Source organism: Oncorhynchus mykiss, chromosome 24, assembly GCF_057628025.1.
Source record: "Oncorhynchus mykiss isolate SJ-2025 chromosome 24, ASM5762802v1, whole genome shotgun sequence".
Classification (NCBI taxonomy): Eukaryota; Metazoa; Chordata; class Actinopteri; order Salmoniformes; family Salmonidae; genus Oncorhynchus; species Oncorhynchus mykiss.
This window is the reverse complement of record NC_143045.1, coordinates 40,371,752-40,390,246: the sequence shown is the minus strand read 5'-3', so window position 1 is coordinate 40,390,246 and position 18,495 is coordinate 40,371,752. Positions and strand designations below refer to the sequence as shown.

Genomic DNA, 18,495 nt, shown 5'->3' with positions numbered 1-18,495 from the left:
GATATCCACTTTAATTAGCTTCCCACCGTGCGCGTAAAAAGCGTGCAGAAGTGAGGTAGAACATCACAACTGAGCACCGTCTCCCTATCAAGAGGAGAGCGCTTGGGAAGCAAAGCCGCTGCTTCTCATGTTTATGTTTAAGGATTTTTAAACAATTCCACTTAATCCTATGGATTATAAGGGCTTGCAGAGCCTGTTTTATCCACATGGGCCATTTTTAATAGGTTTATGTGCTCTTTTTTAGCCTAAATTTGCAGAACAGTTATCATATTTGGTAGCAAAAACTCTTTAATTATGTTTAAAACATTAAAAAATAATTGTATGAATATCTAGCTTAAAGCAGAATGCATTCCAGTGAATTTTGGAATTAAAAATGTCTGCCTAAACATTTGAGGTATCTTTGCTAATATCTCGACGACATAGACACATTGCTATCATGACACAAGGCGAGACCCAGATGCAGACACAGGAGGCAGATGGTTGGAGTTTAAGATGTTTAATAGATCCAAAGGGAATAGGCAAGAGAATGGTCGTGGACAGGCAAAAGGTCCCAACCAGTTCAGGAGGTACCGAAGGGCAGGCATGGAGTCCAGAAAACAAGCAAGGGTCAGAACCGGGAGGACTTGCAAAAGGAGAAACGGCAAAGCAGGAAACCGGGGAAACCGCTGGTAGGCTTGGACATACAAGACAAACTGGCCCAGAGAGATAGGAAACACAGGGATACATACACTGGCCCAGAGAGATAGGAAACACAGGGATAAATACACTGGCCCAGAGAGATAGGAAACACAGGGATAAATACACTGGTACAGAGAGATAGGAAACACAGGGATACATACACTGGCCCAGAGAGATAGGAAACACAGGGATAAATACACTGGCCCAGAGAGATAGGAAACACAGGGATAAATACACTGGTACAGAGAGATAGGAAACACAGGGATACATACACTGGCCCAGAGAGACAGGAAACACAGGGATACATACTGGTACAGAGAGACAGGAAACACAGGGATACATACACTGGCCCAGAGAGACAGGAAACACAGGGATAAATACACTGGTACAGAGAGACAGGAAACACAGGGATACATACACTGGCCCAGAGAGACAGGAAACACAGGGATACATACACTGGTACAGAGAAACAGGAAACACAGGGATACATACACTGACCCAGAGAGACAGGAAACACAGGGATACATACACTGACCCAGAGAGACAGGAAACACAGGGATACATACACTGGCCAGGAGAGACAGGAAACACAGGAATACATACACTGGCCCAGAGAGACAGGAAACACAGGGATAAATACACTGTCACAGAGAGACAGGAAACACAGGAATACATACACTGGCCCAGAGAGACAGGAAACACAGGGATAAATACACTGGGGAAAACAAGCGACACCTGGAGGGGGTGGAGACAATAACGAGGACAGGTGAAACAGATCAGGGTGTGACACAGTGCATCGTTATTGTTCTGATTAGATCGCCCCCAACTGACATAATCTAAAATCAGTTACTACCGAGCGTGTCCGTCACGCCCTGATCTATGTTTTATCTGTTATTTTGGTCAGATCAGGGTGTGACGAGGGTGGGTATGTGTGTTTTCTCCTGTCTAGGGTTTTTGTATATCTTTGGGGTTTTTCTATGTCTAGGTAATGTAGGTCTATGGTGGCCTGAATTGGTTCCCAATCAGAGGCAGCTGTTTATCGTTGTCTCTGATTGGGGATCCTATTTAGGTTGCCATTTTCCATTTTGGTTTTGTGGCTTATTGTCTATGTGTAGTAGGATGTCAGCACTCGGTCTATATAGTGGAACGTTTGTTTAGTGGTCTTTCTTTATTAAAAGAAGAATGTATTCATATCACGCTGTGCCTTGGTCTCCTCTATACGACGACCGTGTCTGTTGTATCTAAAGTACACAGGTCCCATCCTGCAGGAATGGCTCCCCTGTCCTCCCTGAAATGCCTCCCCCTGTCCTCCCTGAAATGCCTCCCCCTGTCCTCCCTGAAATGCCTCCCCCTGTCCTCCCTGAAATGCCTCCCCCCGTCCTCCCTGAAATGCCTCCCCCTGTCCTCCCTGAAATGCCTCCCCCTGTCCTCCCTGAAATGCCTCCCCCTGTCCTCCCTGAAATGCCTCCCCCCGTCCTCCCTGAAATGCCTACCCCCGTCCTCCCTGAAATGCCTCCCCCTGTCCTCCCAGGAATAATAATTCCCCCCCCCCCCCCCGTACTCCCAGGAATAACTCCCCCTGTCCTCCCAGGAATAACTACCCCCGTAATCCCAGGAATAACTCCCCCCGTCCTCCCAGGAATAACTCCCCCCCGTCCTCCCAGGAATAGCATGCCCCTGTCCTCCCAGGAATAACTCTCCAATAGTGTGCAACTGCAGCCCACAGTTCGTCATTCCTTCATCAACCCCCCCCCCCCCCCCCACCCCTCCAGCATCCCATTGGTTCCTTCATGAACACCACCTCTCTAGCGCGACATCATCATGAATGTGGGTCAAAATGGGAAATAAAAGTATTATCTGAGTTGTTTCGTCCCCCCTCCTCCCATGTGCCGGAGTCCTCTTCGCTAGTTAGCATGTGCCGGAGTCCTCTTCGCTAGTTAGCATGTGCCGGAGTCCTCTTCGCTAGTTAGCATGTGCCGGAGTCCTCTTCGCTAGTTAGCATGTGCCGGAGTCCTCTTCGCTAGTTAGCATGTGCCGGAGTCCTCTTCGCTAGTTAGCATGTGCCGGGTAGACACTGTCCTTCGCTCCCGCTTGCCAAGCACCTGCCCTCACCATCGTTAACAGAACTGGGGAAAACAGTGAAAAACAGTGCCTGACAGGCGGGGGCGAAGGACACTTCCGGGTTAGTTCTACAAATCTTTTCTACCGGTGTGTACTAGCTATAGTTAGCTACCGTTGTACCCCCGCCTCTTCTTCATCTGTGGGGTTAATTGTGGGTTGGCATCCAACGTCACGGTGCATTGCTGTCACCTACCGTTCCGGAGCGGCCCCGCCTCCCACCTGTTCCGGAGCGGCCCCGCCTCCCACCTGTTCCGGAGCGGCCCCGCCTCCCACCTGTTCCGGAGCGGCCCCGCCTCCCACCTGTTCCGGAGCGGCCCCGCCTCCCAGCTGTTCCGGAGCGGCCCCGCCTCCCACCTGTTCCGGAGCGGCCCCGCCTCCCACCTGTTCTAGCTTAATAATTGACCAATAGAAGTATAAAGAGGGGTTCCTGCAGATGCAGGAATGCCCACATGCAGGAACGCCCCGAATTGCGGGCTGCAGTTGCACTCTTCTCTCCCAGGCTGCTGGCCTCTCAGGGCCGGCTCCAGCCATAGACAGTTATTTTTGGAACTCAGTCGGGAGATCTCAATTTAATATTGAGAGTAAGAGTAATAGAATACACCAGGTGAAATTTCAAGAAAATTATTGGGCATCAGCAGTTTTTCCTTTTTATGTCGGTCACTCAATTAGCCATGTCAGCTAGAAATGTTTTGATAGTTAGTTAATCTAGCCAGCTATCTAAACTTCTCAAAGGTTGCTAGATCAAATCCCCAAGCTGACAAGGTAAAAATATGTTGCTCTGTCCCTGAACAAGGCAGTTAAACCCACTGTTCCCCGGTAGGTCATCATTGTCAATAAGAATTTGTTCTTAACTGACTTGACTAATTAAATGTAAAAAAAAATATTACGGGTGATATCTTTTGAATGGTTAGGGATAAAATCAAGATGTTTTCTCTGAGGAAAACAGGAAGACTTGGCTACTACGTTGGCTACAGAACCTGGCTAAGAAAAATAGTTGAGAAAAGTGCAAGGTTTGAGAGACAGTGAGGGTGTAATAAAAAACCATAGCTACACTGTTGTTTTACTATTGAAACTTAATGTTGTTTTTAGTTTAGTAAAACAGCTTGCGTTTCTTAACCAGTCAAAAGGGGTTTCTAACTAGAAGGCTGGTGGTGACTGGTTAGCTAACCAAGCGAGATGTGTCTGCTTGTCTGCCCTCACCCCATTGCCTGCTCCCCCTGCAGTTCACCAGCTGATTTAGGCTAGGCTGTGTGTGCTGTGTGTGGTGTGTGCCGTGTGTGGCGAGTCCTATTAATTGTGCTTTTCACTGAAAAGCTCTCAATCTCTCCAAAAACTCTTGTCCAGTCCACATAGTAGTCAGATTTAAGTCACAGAGATAATTTTGTCTTGTTTTAGTCAACTGAAATGAAAAATAAATTTTGGTTTCTAGTTTTTTTCTGGGTTTATTTAGGCAGTTATAAGTTTTGTCAATTGCCACCGAAAAAGAGGTGTATCCCAGCTGAGCACAAATGGTGAAATGGTGGTGGTGAACATGCACGTACATTTCTGAAGTGTCCTGTTAGGCTGAAGGAGACCGAGGTGGTTAGAATAAGGACTGTCCATCATGTCTTCTCTCTGGAGGTGGTTAGAATAAGGACTGTCCATCATGTCTCCTCTCTGGAGGTGGTCTTCTTCGGGATTAGGTTGGCGAATTGCGTCCACCGTCTAAGGTGTATACACTGCCACCTACTGGACTGGAGTGTGAGGCCAGTCACAGCATACCTAAAGTAAATTATCTTCATTAGTCCTGTTCCTTTAAGAAATTGAAATAGAGCCCTAAACACCACATTCACGTTAGAATAAGGACTGTCCAGCATGTCTCCTCTCTGGAGGTGGTTAGAATAAGGACTGTCCATCATGTCTTCTCTCTGGAGGTGGTTAGAATAAGGACTGTCCAACATGTCTCCTCTCTGGAGGTGGTTAGAATAAGGACTGTCCAACATGTCTCTTCTCTGGAGGTGGTTAGAATAAGGACTGTCCAACATGTCTCTTCTCTGGAGGTGGTTAGAATAAGGACTGTCCAACATGTCTCCTCTCTGGAGGTGGTTAGAATAAGGACTGTCCAGCATGTCTCCTCTCTAGAGACAGTGAGAAGAGTAGAGGAAAGTGGTGTCTAGGGCTCTAGAGGGTGAGAGAGGCTGGACGGGGTTTGGGTGGTGTAGTGGTGGGAGGAAAGTGGTGTCTAGGGCTCTAGAGGATGAGAGAGGCTGGACGGGGTTTGGGTGGTGTAGTGGTGGGAGGAAAGTGGTGTCTAGAGCTCTAGAGGGTGAGAGAGGCTGGACGGGGTTTGGGTGGTGTCGTGAATGTGGTGTTTAGGGCTCTATTTCAATTTCTTAAAGGAACAGGACTAATGAAGATAATTTACTTTAGGTATGCTGTGACTGGCCTCACACTCCAGTCCAGTAGGTGGCAGTGTATACACCTTAGACGGTGGACGCAATTCGCCAACCTAATCCCGAAGAAGAAGAAGAAGAGCAAGAAGAAGAATGTAGACGTGTCCTGAGTGAAGTGGCAGTAGCAGATATGGCTACAGAGCCCGGCATCAATATGGAGGCGAAAATAGACGCGAGAGAAAATCCTTTTGAACCTTATTTAGACGCTTTAAAGAAGGTGTTAGAAGACCAAGACCCCATATTTATGATCGGAATTGTTGTTTCTTTGGCTGTTGTTGTCATCACTGTTGGTAAGTTTAGGTTAAGCACCCCGTTTTGTTCTAGGCCCCGGACAAACAGACCTCATTCAACTCATTGGGGGCCTGATGATTAGTTGACAAGTTGAATCCGGTGTGCTTTTCCGGGGCTACAATAAACACGTGTAGTGTGGGGGAGGACCGGAGTTTGGAACCACTGTGTTAGCTAGTTAGCCTAGCATCAGCCTGTTGGCTTTCTATGCTATACGATTTTCAAACAAACTTTTTTTGTTGTCTTTTATCAAGTCTACTATCAAAGGTTCGCTAGTTAACTTGCTAGTAGTGGTCACTAGCGATCTGTCTGATTTGTCAGGCGCTCGTCTGCTATGATGGCAGCTAAAACCGAACCTGCTATGATTTTGGTTTACATTTCAGTGTTTTTGAAGTACTTACTAAGCAGAAAAACTGTCCAAAGTGCTGTGTTGCTGGTCGGTCTCTGCGATTCTGGAAAGACCCTCCTCTTTAGTCGAGTGAGTATATCCGTGCAACATATGAGCATGTCCAATCCAACTATTTACAGACGGCAGAAGTTGTATGACACTGATGGATGGTCGTTGTTTGCAGTTGTTGTCAGGAAAGTTCAAGAAAACCCAGACCTCCATCACGGACAGCAGTGCCCCTTACAAAGCCAAGAACGAGAGGGTAAGGAGGAAACGGGCTGTGGTGAGGGGTGTGAGTTGGAAGGTTAAGAAATTGATCTAGAACTTTGCATGATAAAGATAAATGCATTTTGTCAAAATGTGTCACACACTGGCTTGACCGTTCCCTGTACTACGGTGTGGCAGGGCAGCAGCTGGATCCTGATCGACCTACCTGGACATGACAGTCTTCGGCCTCAGTATGTGGAGAAATTCAAGTCCGCTGCCAGGTCAGTAAAGATGAAAGGTGTTTCTATTCAGGGGAGATTTATAAAATGGTGCTTGTATTTCAGGTGTAAGTTATAAACCTCCAATGAATACCTTATCTAAGACATGCCACCAGAGGTCTCTTTACAGTCTCCAAGTCCAGAACATATTATGGGAGGTGTGCAGTACATAGAGCCATGACTACATGGAACTCTATTCCACAGTACTACATAGAGCCATGACTACATGGAACTCTATTCCACAGTACTACATAGAGCCATGACTACATGGAACTCTATTCCACAGTACTACATAGAGCCATGACTACATGGAACTCTATTCCACAGTACTACATAGAGCCATGACCACATGGAACTCTATTCCACAGTACTACATAGAGCCATGACTACATGGAACTCTATTCCACTGTACTACATAGAGCCATGACTACATGGAACTCTATTCCACAGTACTACATAGAGCCATGACTACATGGAACTCTATTCCACAGTACTACATAGAGCCATGACTACATGGAACTCTATTCCACAGTACTACATAGAGCCATGACTACATGGAACTCTATTCCACAGTACTACATAGAGCCATGACTACATGGAACTCTATTCCACAGTACTACATGGAACTCTATTCCACAGTACTACATAGAGCCATGACTACATGGAATTCTATTCCACAGTACTACATAGAGCCATGACTACATGGAATTCTATTCCACATCAAGTAACTCATGAAATCAGATTTTTTAAATTCTTCTAATGGCTAGAAATGCACCTGATGGAACAGCGGGGACTGTGAAGAGATGCTGTACACACACATAATAACATCTCAGTGCTCGAGGTGTCACTACAGACACCCTGGTTCAATTCCAGACTGTACCACAACCGGCCGCGATTGGGAGTCCCATAGGGCGGCGCACAAATTGACCCAGCGTCGTCTGGGTTTGGCCGACGTAATGGGGATCCATAATGAATATAAATAATACTGTGTTTGTGTTTTAGATGTGAGGTGTTCAGGGGAGGTCTATAATGTGGTGCTTGTATTTCAGGTGTTCAGGGGAGGTCTATAATGTGGTGCTTGTATTTCAGGTGTTCGGGGGAGGTCTATAATGTGGTGCTTGTATTTCAGGTGTTCAGGGGAGGTCTATAATGTGGTGTATTTCAGGTGTTCAGGGGAGGTCTATAATGTGGTGTATTTCAGGTGTTCAGGGGAGGTCTATAATGTGGTGTATTTCAGGTGTTCAGGGGAGGTCTATAATGTGGTGCTTGTATTTCAGGTGTTCAGGGGAGGTCTATAATGTGGTGCTTGTATTTCAGGTGTTCAGGGAATGTGGTGCTTGTATTTCAGGTGTTCAGGGGAGGTCTATAATGTGGTTTATTTCAGGTGTTCGGGGGAGGTCTATAATGTGGTGCTTGTATTTCAGGTGTTCACGGGAGGTCTATAATGTGGTGCTTGTATTTCAGGTGTTCAGGGGAGGTCTATAATGTGGTGCTTGTATTTCAGGTGTTCAGGGGAGGTCTATAATGTGGTGTATTTCAGGTGTTCAGGGGAGGTCTATAATGTGGTGCTTGTATTTCAGGTGTTTGGGGGAGGTCTATAATGTGGTGTATTTCAGGTGTTCAGGGGAGGTCTATAATGTGGTGCTTGTATTTCAGGTGTTCGGGGGAGGTCTATAATGTGGTGCTTGTATTTCAGGTGTTCAGGGGAGGTCTATAATGTGGTGCTTGTATTTCAGGTGTTCAGGGGAGGTCTATAATGTGGTGCTTGTATTTCAGGTGTTCAGGGGAGGTCTATAATGTGGTGTATTTCAGGTGTTCGGGGGAGGTCTATAATGTGGTGTATTTCAGGTGTTCGGGGGAGGTCTATAATGTGGTGCTTGTATTTCAGGTGTTCGGGGGAGGTCTATAATGTGGTGTATTTCAGGTGTTCAGGGGAGGTCTATAATGTGGTGTATTTCAGGTGTTCGGGGGAGGTCTATAATGTGGTGTATTTCAGGTGTTCGGGGGAGGTCTATAATGTGAATAACATGCAGTGCTTGACCTAAGATGAAGATCCAGAGAGACGCCCTCTCACTTTGTCTTTTGTTCTCTCCTCTCGCTGACTGCAGAGCCATGGTGTTTGTGGTGGACAGTGCCATCTTCCAGAAGGAAGTGAGAGACGTGGCTGAGTTCCTGTACTTCCTGTTGACTGACAGTGTAGTGTCCAGGAATGTCCCCTCTCTGATAGTGGCCTGCAACAAGCAAGGTGACACATCACATGTCAACCCCCTCCACCCTCTACAAAAAAAAACTCCCCAGGATGACATTGTGTGTGTGTGTGTTAATGATTTTGAAAAGAGTGTTACTTCATACATTTTCCGTCTCTCTAGATATCACCATGGCAAAATCTGCTAAGCTGATTCGTCAGCAGCTGGAGAAAGAGATGTAAGGAATCGTGTTACGAGTCCCTTGTCGACTCCGTGTGTGTTGTGGAAAGGGAAACACTTCTTAGTTTAAAGCTAACGTTCGGGGAACAGAAGACGGACATTCAGTGGGCTCTAAAGTGTTCAACAGTTCACTCGCGTTTTACTCGTGATAGAAATGAAATGCAAATAACAAAAATGAACTGGTCATATTTTTTTGTGCGAGTTATGTGATCTGCATTTAATTCCGCATCCCATTAGTTGTATTTTTCACGTAACATTACGAGGATCACGCAACCTGACAGACTGTAACTATGATCCACATCAAAAAAAAAAACACATTACAAAAGTATAATAAAAAAATAAATATAAACATCTTGGCATTAAATGGAGTCGGGAGTATAGAAGACTGCCCGATGAAGAATGAATGAGTGCCTGGTATCAGCTATAGAGGCATTGCTTCTAAAAAAGATTTGCGATTTAAATCTCCAATTTACCGCGTGCGTCTGGTACTCTTAAAAAGTTGGACAGGGTTCACAGTTCTGCCAACATCAACACCAGGACCGGGGGTGATACCAGCGTTCTGCCAACATCCACACCAGGACCTGGGGGTGATACCAGTGTTCTGCCAACACCAACACCAGAACCGGGGGTGATACCTGTGTTCTGCCAACACCAACACCAGGACCGGGGGTGATACCTGTGTTCTGCCAACACCAACACCAGGACCGGGGGTGATACCTGTGTTCTGCCAACACCAACACCAGGACCGGGGGTGATACCAGTGTTCTGCCAACACCAACACTAGGACCGGGGGTGATACCAGTGTTTTGCCAACACCAACACTAGGACCGGGGGTGATACCTGTGTTCTGCCAACACCAACACCAGGACCGGGGGTGATACCAGTGTTCTGCCAACACCAACACTAGGACCGGGGGTGATACCAGTGTTTTGCCAACACCAGGACCCGGGGGTGATACCAGTATCACGACACTCGTTAGTACCATGGCAAGGAAACAAAAAACGAAGCGGATTTAACTTCTTTAGGAGAACCGTCCTAATGTTGGAAACAAACATTACTGTTGTCCTCCAGAGTGACATGTATTTATGTTCCAAGCTGTAGCACAATATTTTACATACAGCTAGTTTAAGGGCCGAATCGTTCGTTTTTTTGCCATAAAAAAGATTTTCTTATCGTTAAAAGTCAGACATAATTTTTTTTTAAATGGAAGTGTGATTCTACAGAATGAATTGATCCTAACCTTTCCCGTTTCCCCTCAGGAACACACTGAGAGTGACTCGGTCTGCGGCTCTGAGCGCCCAGGACGGGTCAGCGGGGGCCAGCGTGCACCTGGGAAAGAAAGGCAAGGACTTTGAGTTCAGCCAGCTGCCCATGAAGGTGGAGTTCCTGGAGTGCAGCGCCCGAGGCAGCAAGGGGGAGGACGGGGAGGCGGACATCGCCAGCCTCGAGAAGAGCCTGGCCCTGCTGTGAGATGACTGGGGCTCATTATTGACCATGTAGTTCCCATAGGTCACTACTTTGGCCAAGAGCCATTTAGTTCCCATAGGTCACTACTTTGGCCAAGAGCCATTTAGTTCCCATAGGTCACTACTTTGGCCAAGAGCTCTTGAGTGGGGTGCATTATGGGGAATTAGTCTAAGGTCTCTCAGCATATCAGGTATCTTCGTCGGTCCTCAGAACTCTAGACTCGACACAACTGCACTATGGAAGTGAGTTGTGTTGACATCACAAGGTCAGCAGTGGTACTTGATGGTAGTGAATGCTAATTCTGATCATTTCAACAACAACAAAAAATGTGTTGCTTTGCTCGTCTCTAGCAGGTGTTACTCTGTGTCTAGGAAACGACCCGTCCTTTTCATAGGGGATAGTCTCACCCACTGCTTTTTAACAATGTCAACATCAATTTCTACTATTTGTTTTATTTTCCCCCTCCTCAGCATTTTGAATAATCCATCAATCATGATATCCTGTGAATGTGATGAGATATTGCACTGAACCCACCTCAGACGACCTCAGATCGGATTTCTCCATTTAGATTCCGGCAGTTTGTTTTCCAAAATCAGATGTTGGTTCCTTTTTGGAATGGGTTAGCTGAATGTTCCATCAGTTTGTATTGTGGTCCAGTGCATTCTGTAGTTCCAACACCTTTTTGGAATGGGTTAGCTGAATGTTCCATCAGTTTGTATTGTGGTCCAGTGCATTCTGTAGTTCCAACACCTTTTTTTTTGAGGGGGAAGTTGACCATGAATCTGAATCACTGTTAGCCAAATAGGAATGTTTTTTTTTTTGTGTCTTATTCAGCTTGTAAATAAAATCTGTTTTTGTGGTTTATTGGCGAGTGCAACATCACTGTAGACATTGTGACAAAGCTGTGGAAGAAAAAGAGAAACTGACAAGGTTGAGTCACACACACTGCAAAACTTGTTTTATTTTTTATTGGAAAAAAAAAATCACGCCACATTTTTCTTTTGGACATGTTATGACTCACTCATACATCCTTACCTAGCTGCTGACATCTTGACTCGATTGTATGAAAAATACACTGAGATTCAATCTAAATGTGGCTCTATTTAATGGGCATTGTGGCTCTATTTAATGGGTATGTTCCGGCAATTACTGATATCCCATTCACAGGTGAACGTTGCATATGTCGGCTCAATCAGAAATCACCTTAAAAACCCTCGATGCCTAGCGATTACATTGAGTAAACCAAACATGAACACTTTCCTAATACCCTCCCTCTGTTTGCACTCAGAACAGCCTCAGTTGGTTGGGGGTGGACTCTACAAGGTGTTGAAAGCGTTTCACAGGGTTGCTGGCCACCATGACGACTCCAATGCTTCCCACAGTTGTGTCAAATTGTCTGGATGTCCTTTGGGTGGTAGCCCATTCTTGACACACACAGGAAACTGTTGTGTGAAAAACCCAGCAGTGTTGTAACTCTTGACACTAACCGGTGAGCCTGTCACATATTACCATATCCCGTTCAAAGGCACTTAAATATTTTCTCTTGCCCCATTCAACTTGTCACCTCCCCTTCATCTACACTGGTTGAAGTTGATTTAACAGGTGACATCAATAAGGGATCATAGCTTTCACCTGGATTCACCTGGTCAGTCTGTGTCATGGAAAGTGCAGGTGTTCTTAATGTTTTGTATACTCAAGTGTATGTACAGTACATGACAAAGTATGGACACCTGCTCGTCGAACATCTCATTCCAAAATCATTGACATCAACATGGAGTCGGTCCCCCCTTTGTTGCTATAACAGCCTCCACTCTTCTGGGAAGGCTTTCCACTAGATGTTGGAACATTGCTGCTATAACAGCCTCCACTCTTCTGGGAAGGCTTTCCACTAGATGTTGGAACATTGCTGCTATAACAGCCTCCACTCTTCTGGGAAGGCTTTCCACTAGATGTTGGAACATTGCTGCTATAACAGCCTCCACTCTTCTGGGAAGGTTTTCCACTAGACGTTGGAACATTGCTGCTATAACAGCCTCCACTCTTCTGGGAAGGCTTTCCACTAGACGTTGGAACATTGCTGCTATAACAGCCTCCACTCTTCTGGGAAGGTTTTCCACTAAATGTTGTAACATTACTGCAGGGACTTGCTTCCATTCGGCCACAGGAGCATTAGTGAGGTCGGGCACTGATGTTGGGCGATTAGGCCTGACTCACAGTCGACGTTCCAATTCATCCCAAAGGTGTTCGATGGTATGTGGTTGTTGGTGTCACGTTCTTCCACACCGATCTTGACAATCCATTTCTGTACGGACCTCGCTTTGTGTCATGCTGAAACAGGAAAGGGCCTTCCCCAAACTGTTGCCACAAAATTGGAAGCACAGAATAGTCTAGAATGTCATTGTATGCTGTATCAAGATTTCCCTTCACTGGAACTAATGGGTCCGAAACATGAAAAACAGCCTCAGACCATTATTCCTCATCCACCAAACTTTACACTTGACACTATGCATTATGGGCAGGTAGCGTTCTACCGCGCAACCTCCAAACCCAGATTCGTCCGTCGGACTGCCAGATGGTGAAACGTGATTCATCACTCCAGAGAACACGTTTCCACTGCTCCAGAGTCCAATGGCGGTGAGCTTTAAACCACTCCAGCCGACGCTTGGCATTGCGCGTGGTTGATCTTGTGTGCTCGGCCATGGCATCTTTAGCAGGGCAGAAATTTAACTAAACTGACTTGTTGGAAAGGTGACATCCTTTTGATGATGCCACGTTGAAAGTCACTGAGCTCTTCAGTAAGGGCCATTCTACTGCCAATGTTTGTCTATGGAGATTGCATGGCCGTGTGCTCGAATTGTATACATCTTTCAGCAACGGGTGTGGCTGAAATAGCCGAATCCACTAATGTGAAGGGTTGTCCACATACTGCTGTATATATATATATATATATATATATAAATAATATACAGTGTGTGTGTGTATATATATATATATATATATATATATATATATATATATATACACACTGTGTATATTATATATATATATATACACTGTGTATATATATATATATATATTCAGGAAAGAAAAAACTCCACTCGGCACATTTGTAATAAAGCTCCATTGGAGTTAAACTGATGACAGACATCCTATCACACCAACCCATAGAGTTCACCCAGCAACAAGAGTAGTGGCTAATGGAGTGGGACTGTTTAAATGGAAACATATCCTTTCCAGTGGCACATCTGGTTTGTACATATCGTCAAGCGTGGGGTCAGCTGGGGTCAGCTGGGTGTGTTTGTGAGGCAGAGGACTTTGGTATAAGTCAACGCCGGTCCTCCTGTACTTAAAACCGTACATGTTGTTGTTGTTGTTGTAGCCCTGGGGGGGACAGACCTCATTCAGCTCATTGAGGGCTTGATGATTAGTTGACAAGAGGTGTCAGGTGTGCTTGTCCTGGGCTACAATAAAAATGTGTTGTGTTGGGGGTAATTGAGAACTGGAGTTGGGAAACATTGGCGTTAAGTCTAGTCAGAGGCAAGTTGAGGGAGGAAGTTGCTAAACTAGCACAGTGACAACAGCAACATCGGCCTAATCCTGACACGGCACAGTATTATCACTGTTGAGCTGATCAAACATCTGCGTCCCATCTTCACCCCCCTGTTTTGTCGTGGTGCAGTCCTATGAGATGGACCTGTCTTCACCCCCCCCTGGTTTGTCATGGTGCAGTCCTATCAGATGGACCTGTCTTCACCCCCCCTGGTTTGTCATGGTGCAGTCCTATCAGATGGTCTGTCTTCACCCCCCTGGTTTGTCATGGTGCAGTCCTATGAGATGGACCTGTCTTCACCCCCCCCTGGTTTGTCATGGTGCAGTCCTATCAGATGGACCTGTCTTCACCCCCCCTGGTTTGTCATGGTGCAGTCCTATCAGATGGTCTGTCTTCACCCCCCTGGTTTGTCATGGTGCAGTCCTATCAGTGTTTCAGTCTTTGAAGGGGAGAACCCTGCTGATAAAGACATGGTTCAGTCCTCCTTTAGGTGGATGCCTCTGGTTAAAGAAGGTTATGTCTGCCAGTCTTAATACACAGACAGGCTGATGATACTATCGCTCAGTGAGCAAAACTCAGAGGAAGGAGGGCCCCTTAAACTTCTAAGTAATACAAGGTAAGGCAGTTTGTATATTGCTACAGCCAGAGAGTAGACAGACAGGTTAGGTCTATAGACCAGCCAGAGAGTAGACAGACAGGTTAGGTCTATAGACCGGCCAAAGAGTAGACAGACAGGTTAGGTCTATAGACCAGCCAGAGAGTAGACAGACAGGTCTGGTCTATAGACCGGCCAGAGAGTAGACAGACAGATTAGGTCTATAGACCAGCCAAAGAGTAGACAGACAGGTTAGGTCTATAGACCAGCCAGAGAGTAGACAGACAGGTTAGGTCAATACACCAGCCAGACATTAGACAGACAGGTTAGGTCTATAGACCAGCCAGAGAGTAGACAGACAGGTCTGGTCTATAGACCGGCCAGAGAGTAGACAGACAGGTTAGGTCTATAGACCAGCCAGAGAATAACCAGACAGGTTAGGTCAATAGACCAGCCAGAGAGTAGACAGACAGGTTAGGTCTATAGACCGGCCAAAGAGTAGACAGACAGGTTAGGGCTCTGGTCAGCCACCACCAGGCTGGGCTCCCCTCTCAGCAGAGTGGGACACACCCAGTTCACCTTGTCCCCATGGCTGAAGCTGAGTTTAGGTCCTGACTTCAGGGCCTCCTCTGTGCCTGGTGACTGATCTACACTGCTGCCCTCCTCCACCTCCTCCCTCTCCTTCTTAGTCTCCTCTTTTGCCTGCTGGGGCTTGGCCTGGGCCTGGAGTTTGGCTTTAGCCCTGGCATTGGGTCTCCTGCGGTGGACTGGCGCTGCCTGTGGCTTGCCCTTATCCTCAACAGTAACTACCGGGTTCTGACTGAGGTCCCAGAGGGCCACCATGCCGTCGTTGCCCCCAGTAGCCAGCCAGTATGGGTGGGGTAAGAAGCTGAGGAAGTGGGCCTGCGAGGCTCCCTGGCTGTGGGCCTTGATGGCCCCCTGTCGGTCCAGTTTGGAGCCACTGCCGACCCGCATCAGGTGCACACGTCCGTCCTCGGCGGCGCAGGCCAAAACGTTCCCGCAGGTTGCTACAGAGACGCAGTGGGCCAGAGGTGGGTTGAAGAGCTGACCGGCTTTGTGCTGATGGCGCTCCTCTTCCTCAGCCACTTCCTGCAGGTTGAGGGTCCAGACGGGGCGTGTCTTCTGTAGGCTCCACAACATCACCTGCAAGACATTGAGGACAGAAGGGGGTCAAGACATGCTTACTTAGTCAAACAGGGTACTCTCAAGCATGCCCTTTCTTTCTCCATCTCCAGACATCTCACCTGCATGTCGAGCCCGGCTGAGACCAAGTTGTTGGGCCTGAGAGGGCGGAAAGCCACAGATGAGACGATGTTGGTGTGTCTGCGGAGCGTCCTGTTTACTTGACCCCCCGGCAGCCCTAGCACCCTCACCACCCCTGAGTCATCAGCCACAGCCAGAGCTGAGCCTGTCTCATTCAGAGCCAGAGAGTTGATCTCCTCCTCTCCCGCACCCTGTAGCTCCTCTACCGCCCCCTTTAGGCTCCTAGGGTCCAATACGCTCACCGTCTCCCCGTGGGACACATACAACAGGCCTGGAGCCGCCGGCGAGAACACAGCGCTGGTCACATCATCCCCGCTGGGCAGACGGAGACTAGCTAACACCGTTCCCTCCTGGTTCCACACTGTTACCTCACCCTCCTCTGAGCCAGAGGCTAGGAGACCCTCCGGACCCCCAGAGGCCCCCACACACAGCACTGGGGTGGAGTGACCCTCACACCACTGCCTGCTGGCCATGATCACATTGGCATACCTGGGGTGAAGCAGAATATATACTACATATAAATAAATACTACATAAACTGGTATATTTTGCTAACAGTGACATGACCCTGTACATATCTAGCTGGAAGAAAAAAAACACTGCAGAACGTTTTGATACAATAAAAGTAACTATTGCACCAGATAATGTAATTTAACCAAAGATTGTTGGTATCTCTGACTGGGAGTTTGGGGGGACAGTAGGGTAAATTGAAACCAGACATCACCTGAGACATGCGCAGAACCATGTAAACAGGTGCACGAGCTCGGCAAGTATGCATGAGTCTCGTGCTTATGCTTCAGCTGATATTAATCTGAACGCACTACTGATACCAACGCTTTCAAACATTTCATGTAATTATACTTTCCTGTGGATATATTGTCTCACATTCCTACCCCAAGAGGACCAAACAGCACTGCCAACAGGTTAAGTACGTCCAAATATCATTTTATTCAACATTCTGGCTTGAAGAGGTCGTAAGAGTTAACTTTCCTGATTCAAATGCTGATTTCTACCTGACATAATTCAACGTTGGGTCTCCAGGCGACCTAATTAACCTTAACTCCCAGTAATGGATAACATCTTTGTTAAATCCCATCTGGTGTTAATATGTAGCTACAGTAACTGGTAGCCCTATAAATAGTCATGATATTAATACACGTTTACATTTGGATGACTTTATTTATTTAATATGACAGAAGTCAAATCTAGCCACGGACTAACCATGTGTTTACCAGAACGCTGAAGCTATGCTAGTTAAGTTAGCATGTCAACACAACTATCGAAACACTTTAGCTCGATGTCATTGGCGAAATCTTTGCTAATAACGCATACGAAATCACAACTGTCATGACATAACACAGCACCACTAAATTAAATAAACGTTCAGCATATGTAATGTTTCCACTTTACCTTTCACACGAATGTTAGCTTCCCCTGTTCGAAAACTACTTGTAAAGTCGCACATTGATGACATCAGAGGGTAGGTAACGACCCAATCATCTGCATGAAAAAAGACGTAATGCATATTTCACAATGGGAAAACAATAATTTCTACCACAGTATTATTTATTTTATTTATGTTTGATCTACATTACCCCGAGTGGCGCAGCAGTCTAAGGCACTGCATCTCAGTTCAAGAGACGTCACTATAGTACCTGGTTCGAATCCAGGCAGTATCACATCCGGGCGAACAATACGTTGGCCCAGTGTCGTCCGTGTTTTGGCGGAGTAGGCCATCATTGTAAATAAGAATTTGTTCTTAACTGACTTGCCTAGTTAAATAAAGTCAACAAATAAATTACAATCCTCACACTGATTTATATGAAATTAGGTTTCATGGGTATTATGCTTATAGCAGTATTGACTGTAAATCGTTCTATGCTTGCTGACAGGTTGTGTTAGGTTTATACAACTGAAATGTGACATAGTGAACTCCTAAAGTCATGCATGTAGAGTTGACAGGACCTGCCTCTTTTTGTTAAATGTACAAAGAAAGCAATGTTTTTCATTGTTTTTCATGATCAACTTACATGCTTTGTGTCCAGGTCTACTGTAAGAGGACTGTGTTGGTTGGTGCTACTGGATTCTGTCATTCTTCTGAGATAACTAAACAGTAATGCACTTCTACAGACGAAATACAAGCATATTGTGCAGAAATAATTCAGTTGGGTTCAAACATCAGATTAAGGACACAGTGGAGAAACTCGGGCATTCAAACTCTATAAACTGTTGTGCCAAGGGGATGGGCTTGAGAGAGCACACTTGAGCTAAAATAGGTCTCTCTGTCACTCTTTTTCTCTCTTTCTCTGTCTCTTTCTCACTCTCTCTTTCTCACTGTCTCTCTCTCACTCTCTGTCTCTCTGTCTCTTTCTCACTCTCTTTCTCTGTCTCTTTCTCACTGTCACTTTCTCACTCTCTCTTTCTCTGTCTCTTTCTCACTCTCTCTTTCTGTCTCTTTCTCACTCTCTGTCACTCTCTCTCTTTCTCACTCTCTGTCTCTGTCTCTTTCTCACTCTCTGTCTCTTTCTCACTCTCTGTCTCTTTCTCACTCTCTGTCTCTGTCTCTTTCTCACTCTCTGTCTCTTTCTCACTCTCTGTCTCTTTCTCACTCTCTGTCTCTTTCTCACTCTCTGTCTCTTTCTCACTCTCTGTCTCTTTCTCACTCTCTGTCTCTTTCTCACTCTTTCTGTCTCTTTCTCACTCTCTGTCACTTTCACCGTAAGTATAGTTCCTTCTAGTTTTCAGGTTACTCTCTCCATGCATCTATAGTTTAGAAACAATA

General features: G+C 46.2%; 2 protein-coding genes and 1 long non-coding RNA gene across 4 annotated transcripts; 1 reads left to right on the top strand and 2 right to left on the bottom strand.

Annotated features, from left to right (window-relative positions):
• Positions 1–5,091: 5,091 nt before the first annotated feature.
• On the top strand, positions 5,092–11,149 carry LOC110503251 (signal recognition particle receptor subunit beta). 2 transcript variants are annotated; one of them, XM_036961638.2, is made up of 8 exons: positions 5,092–5,521; positions 5,903–5,997; positions 6,092–6,169; positions 6,313–6,395; positions 8,501–8,637; positions 8,762–8,816; positions 10,078–10,327; positions 10,402–10,781. In XM_036961638.2, exons 1-7 carry the CDS (start codon positions 5,362–5,364, stop codon positions 10,286–10,288), a joined length of 819 nt encoding a protein of 272 aa, XP_036817533.1. In that variant the 5' UTR covers positions 5,092–5,361; the 3' UTR covers positions 10,289–10,327; positions 10,402–10,781. The 2 variants fall into 2 exon arrangements, with proteins under 2 accessions (XP_036817533.1, XP_036817531.1); XM_036961636.2 differs by having other exon boundaries at positions 10,078–11,149.
• On the bottom strand, positions 10,399–11,664 carry LOC149972436 (uncharacterized). The gene is made up of 2 exons (XR_016491436.1): positions 11,036–11,664; positions 10,399–10,963 (listed from the first exon to the last, which is right to left on the bottom strand). It is a non-coding gene; the product is annotated as an uncharacterized LOC149972436 (long non-coding RNA).
• Positions 11,665–13,391: 1,727 nt separating this feature from the next.
• wdr53 (WD repeat domain 53) lies at positions 13,392–18,265 on the bottom strand. Its single transcript, XM_021581620.3, has 3 exons — positions 17,124–18,265; positions 15,696–16,203; positions 13,392–15,594 (listed from the first exon to the last, which is right to left on the bottom strand). The coding sequence occupies exons 2-3, from the start codon at positions 16,185–16,187 to the stop codon at positions 14,911–14,913; spliced, it is 1,176 nt and encodes a 391-aa protein (XP_021437295.1). The 5' UTR covers positions 16,188–16,203; positions 17,124–18,265; the 3' UTR covers positions 13,392–14,910.
• Positions 18,266–18,495: the final 230 nt, after the last annotated feature.

Bases quoted from the DNA above. Each gene is read 5' to 3' on its own strand.
- LOC110503251 (XM_036961636.2), top strand. From the start codon at position 5,362: ATGGCTACAGAGCCCGGCATCAATATGGAGGCGAAAATAGACGCGAGA. The intron at 5,522-5,902 runs GTAAGTTTAGGT...TTTACATTTCAG, and splicing joins TGTTGTTGTCATCACTGTTG to TGTTTTTGAAGTACTTACTA. The intron at 5,998-6,091 runs GTGAGTATATCC...CGTTGTTTGCAG, and splicing joins AGACCCTCCTCTTTAGTCGA to TTGTTGTCAGGAAAGTTCAA.
- wdr53 (XM_021581620.3), bottom strand. From the start codon at position 16,187: ATGGCCAGCAGGCAGTGGTGTGAGGGTCACTCCACCCCAGTGCTGTGT. The intron at 15,595-15,695 runs GTGAGATGTCTG...AATGTCTTGCAG, and splicing joins CAGCCGGGCTCGACATGCAG to GTGATGTTGTGGAGCCTACA.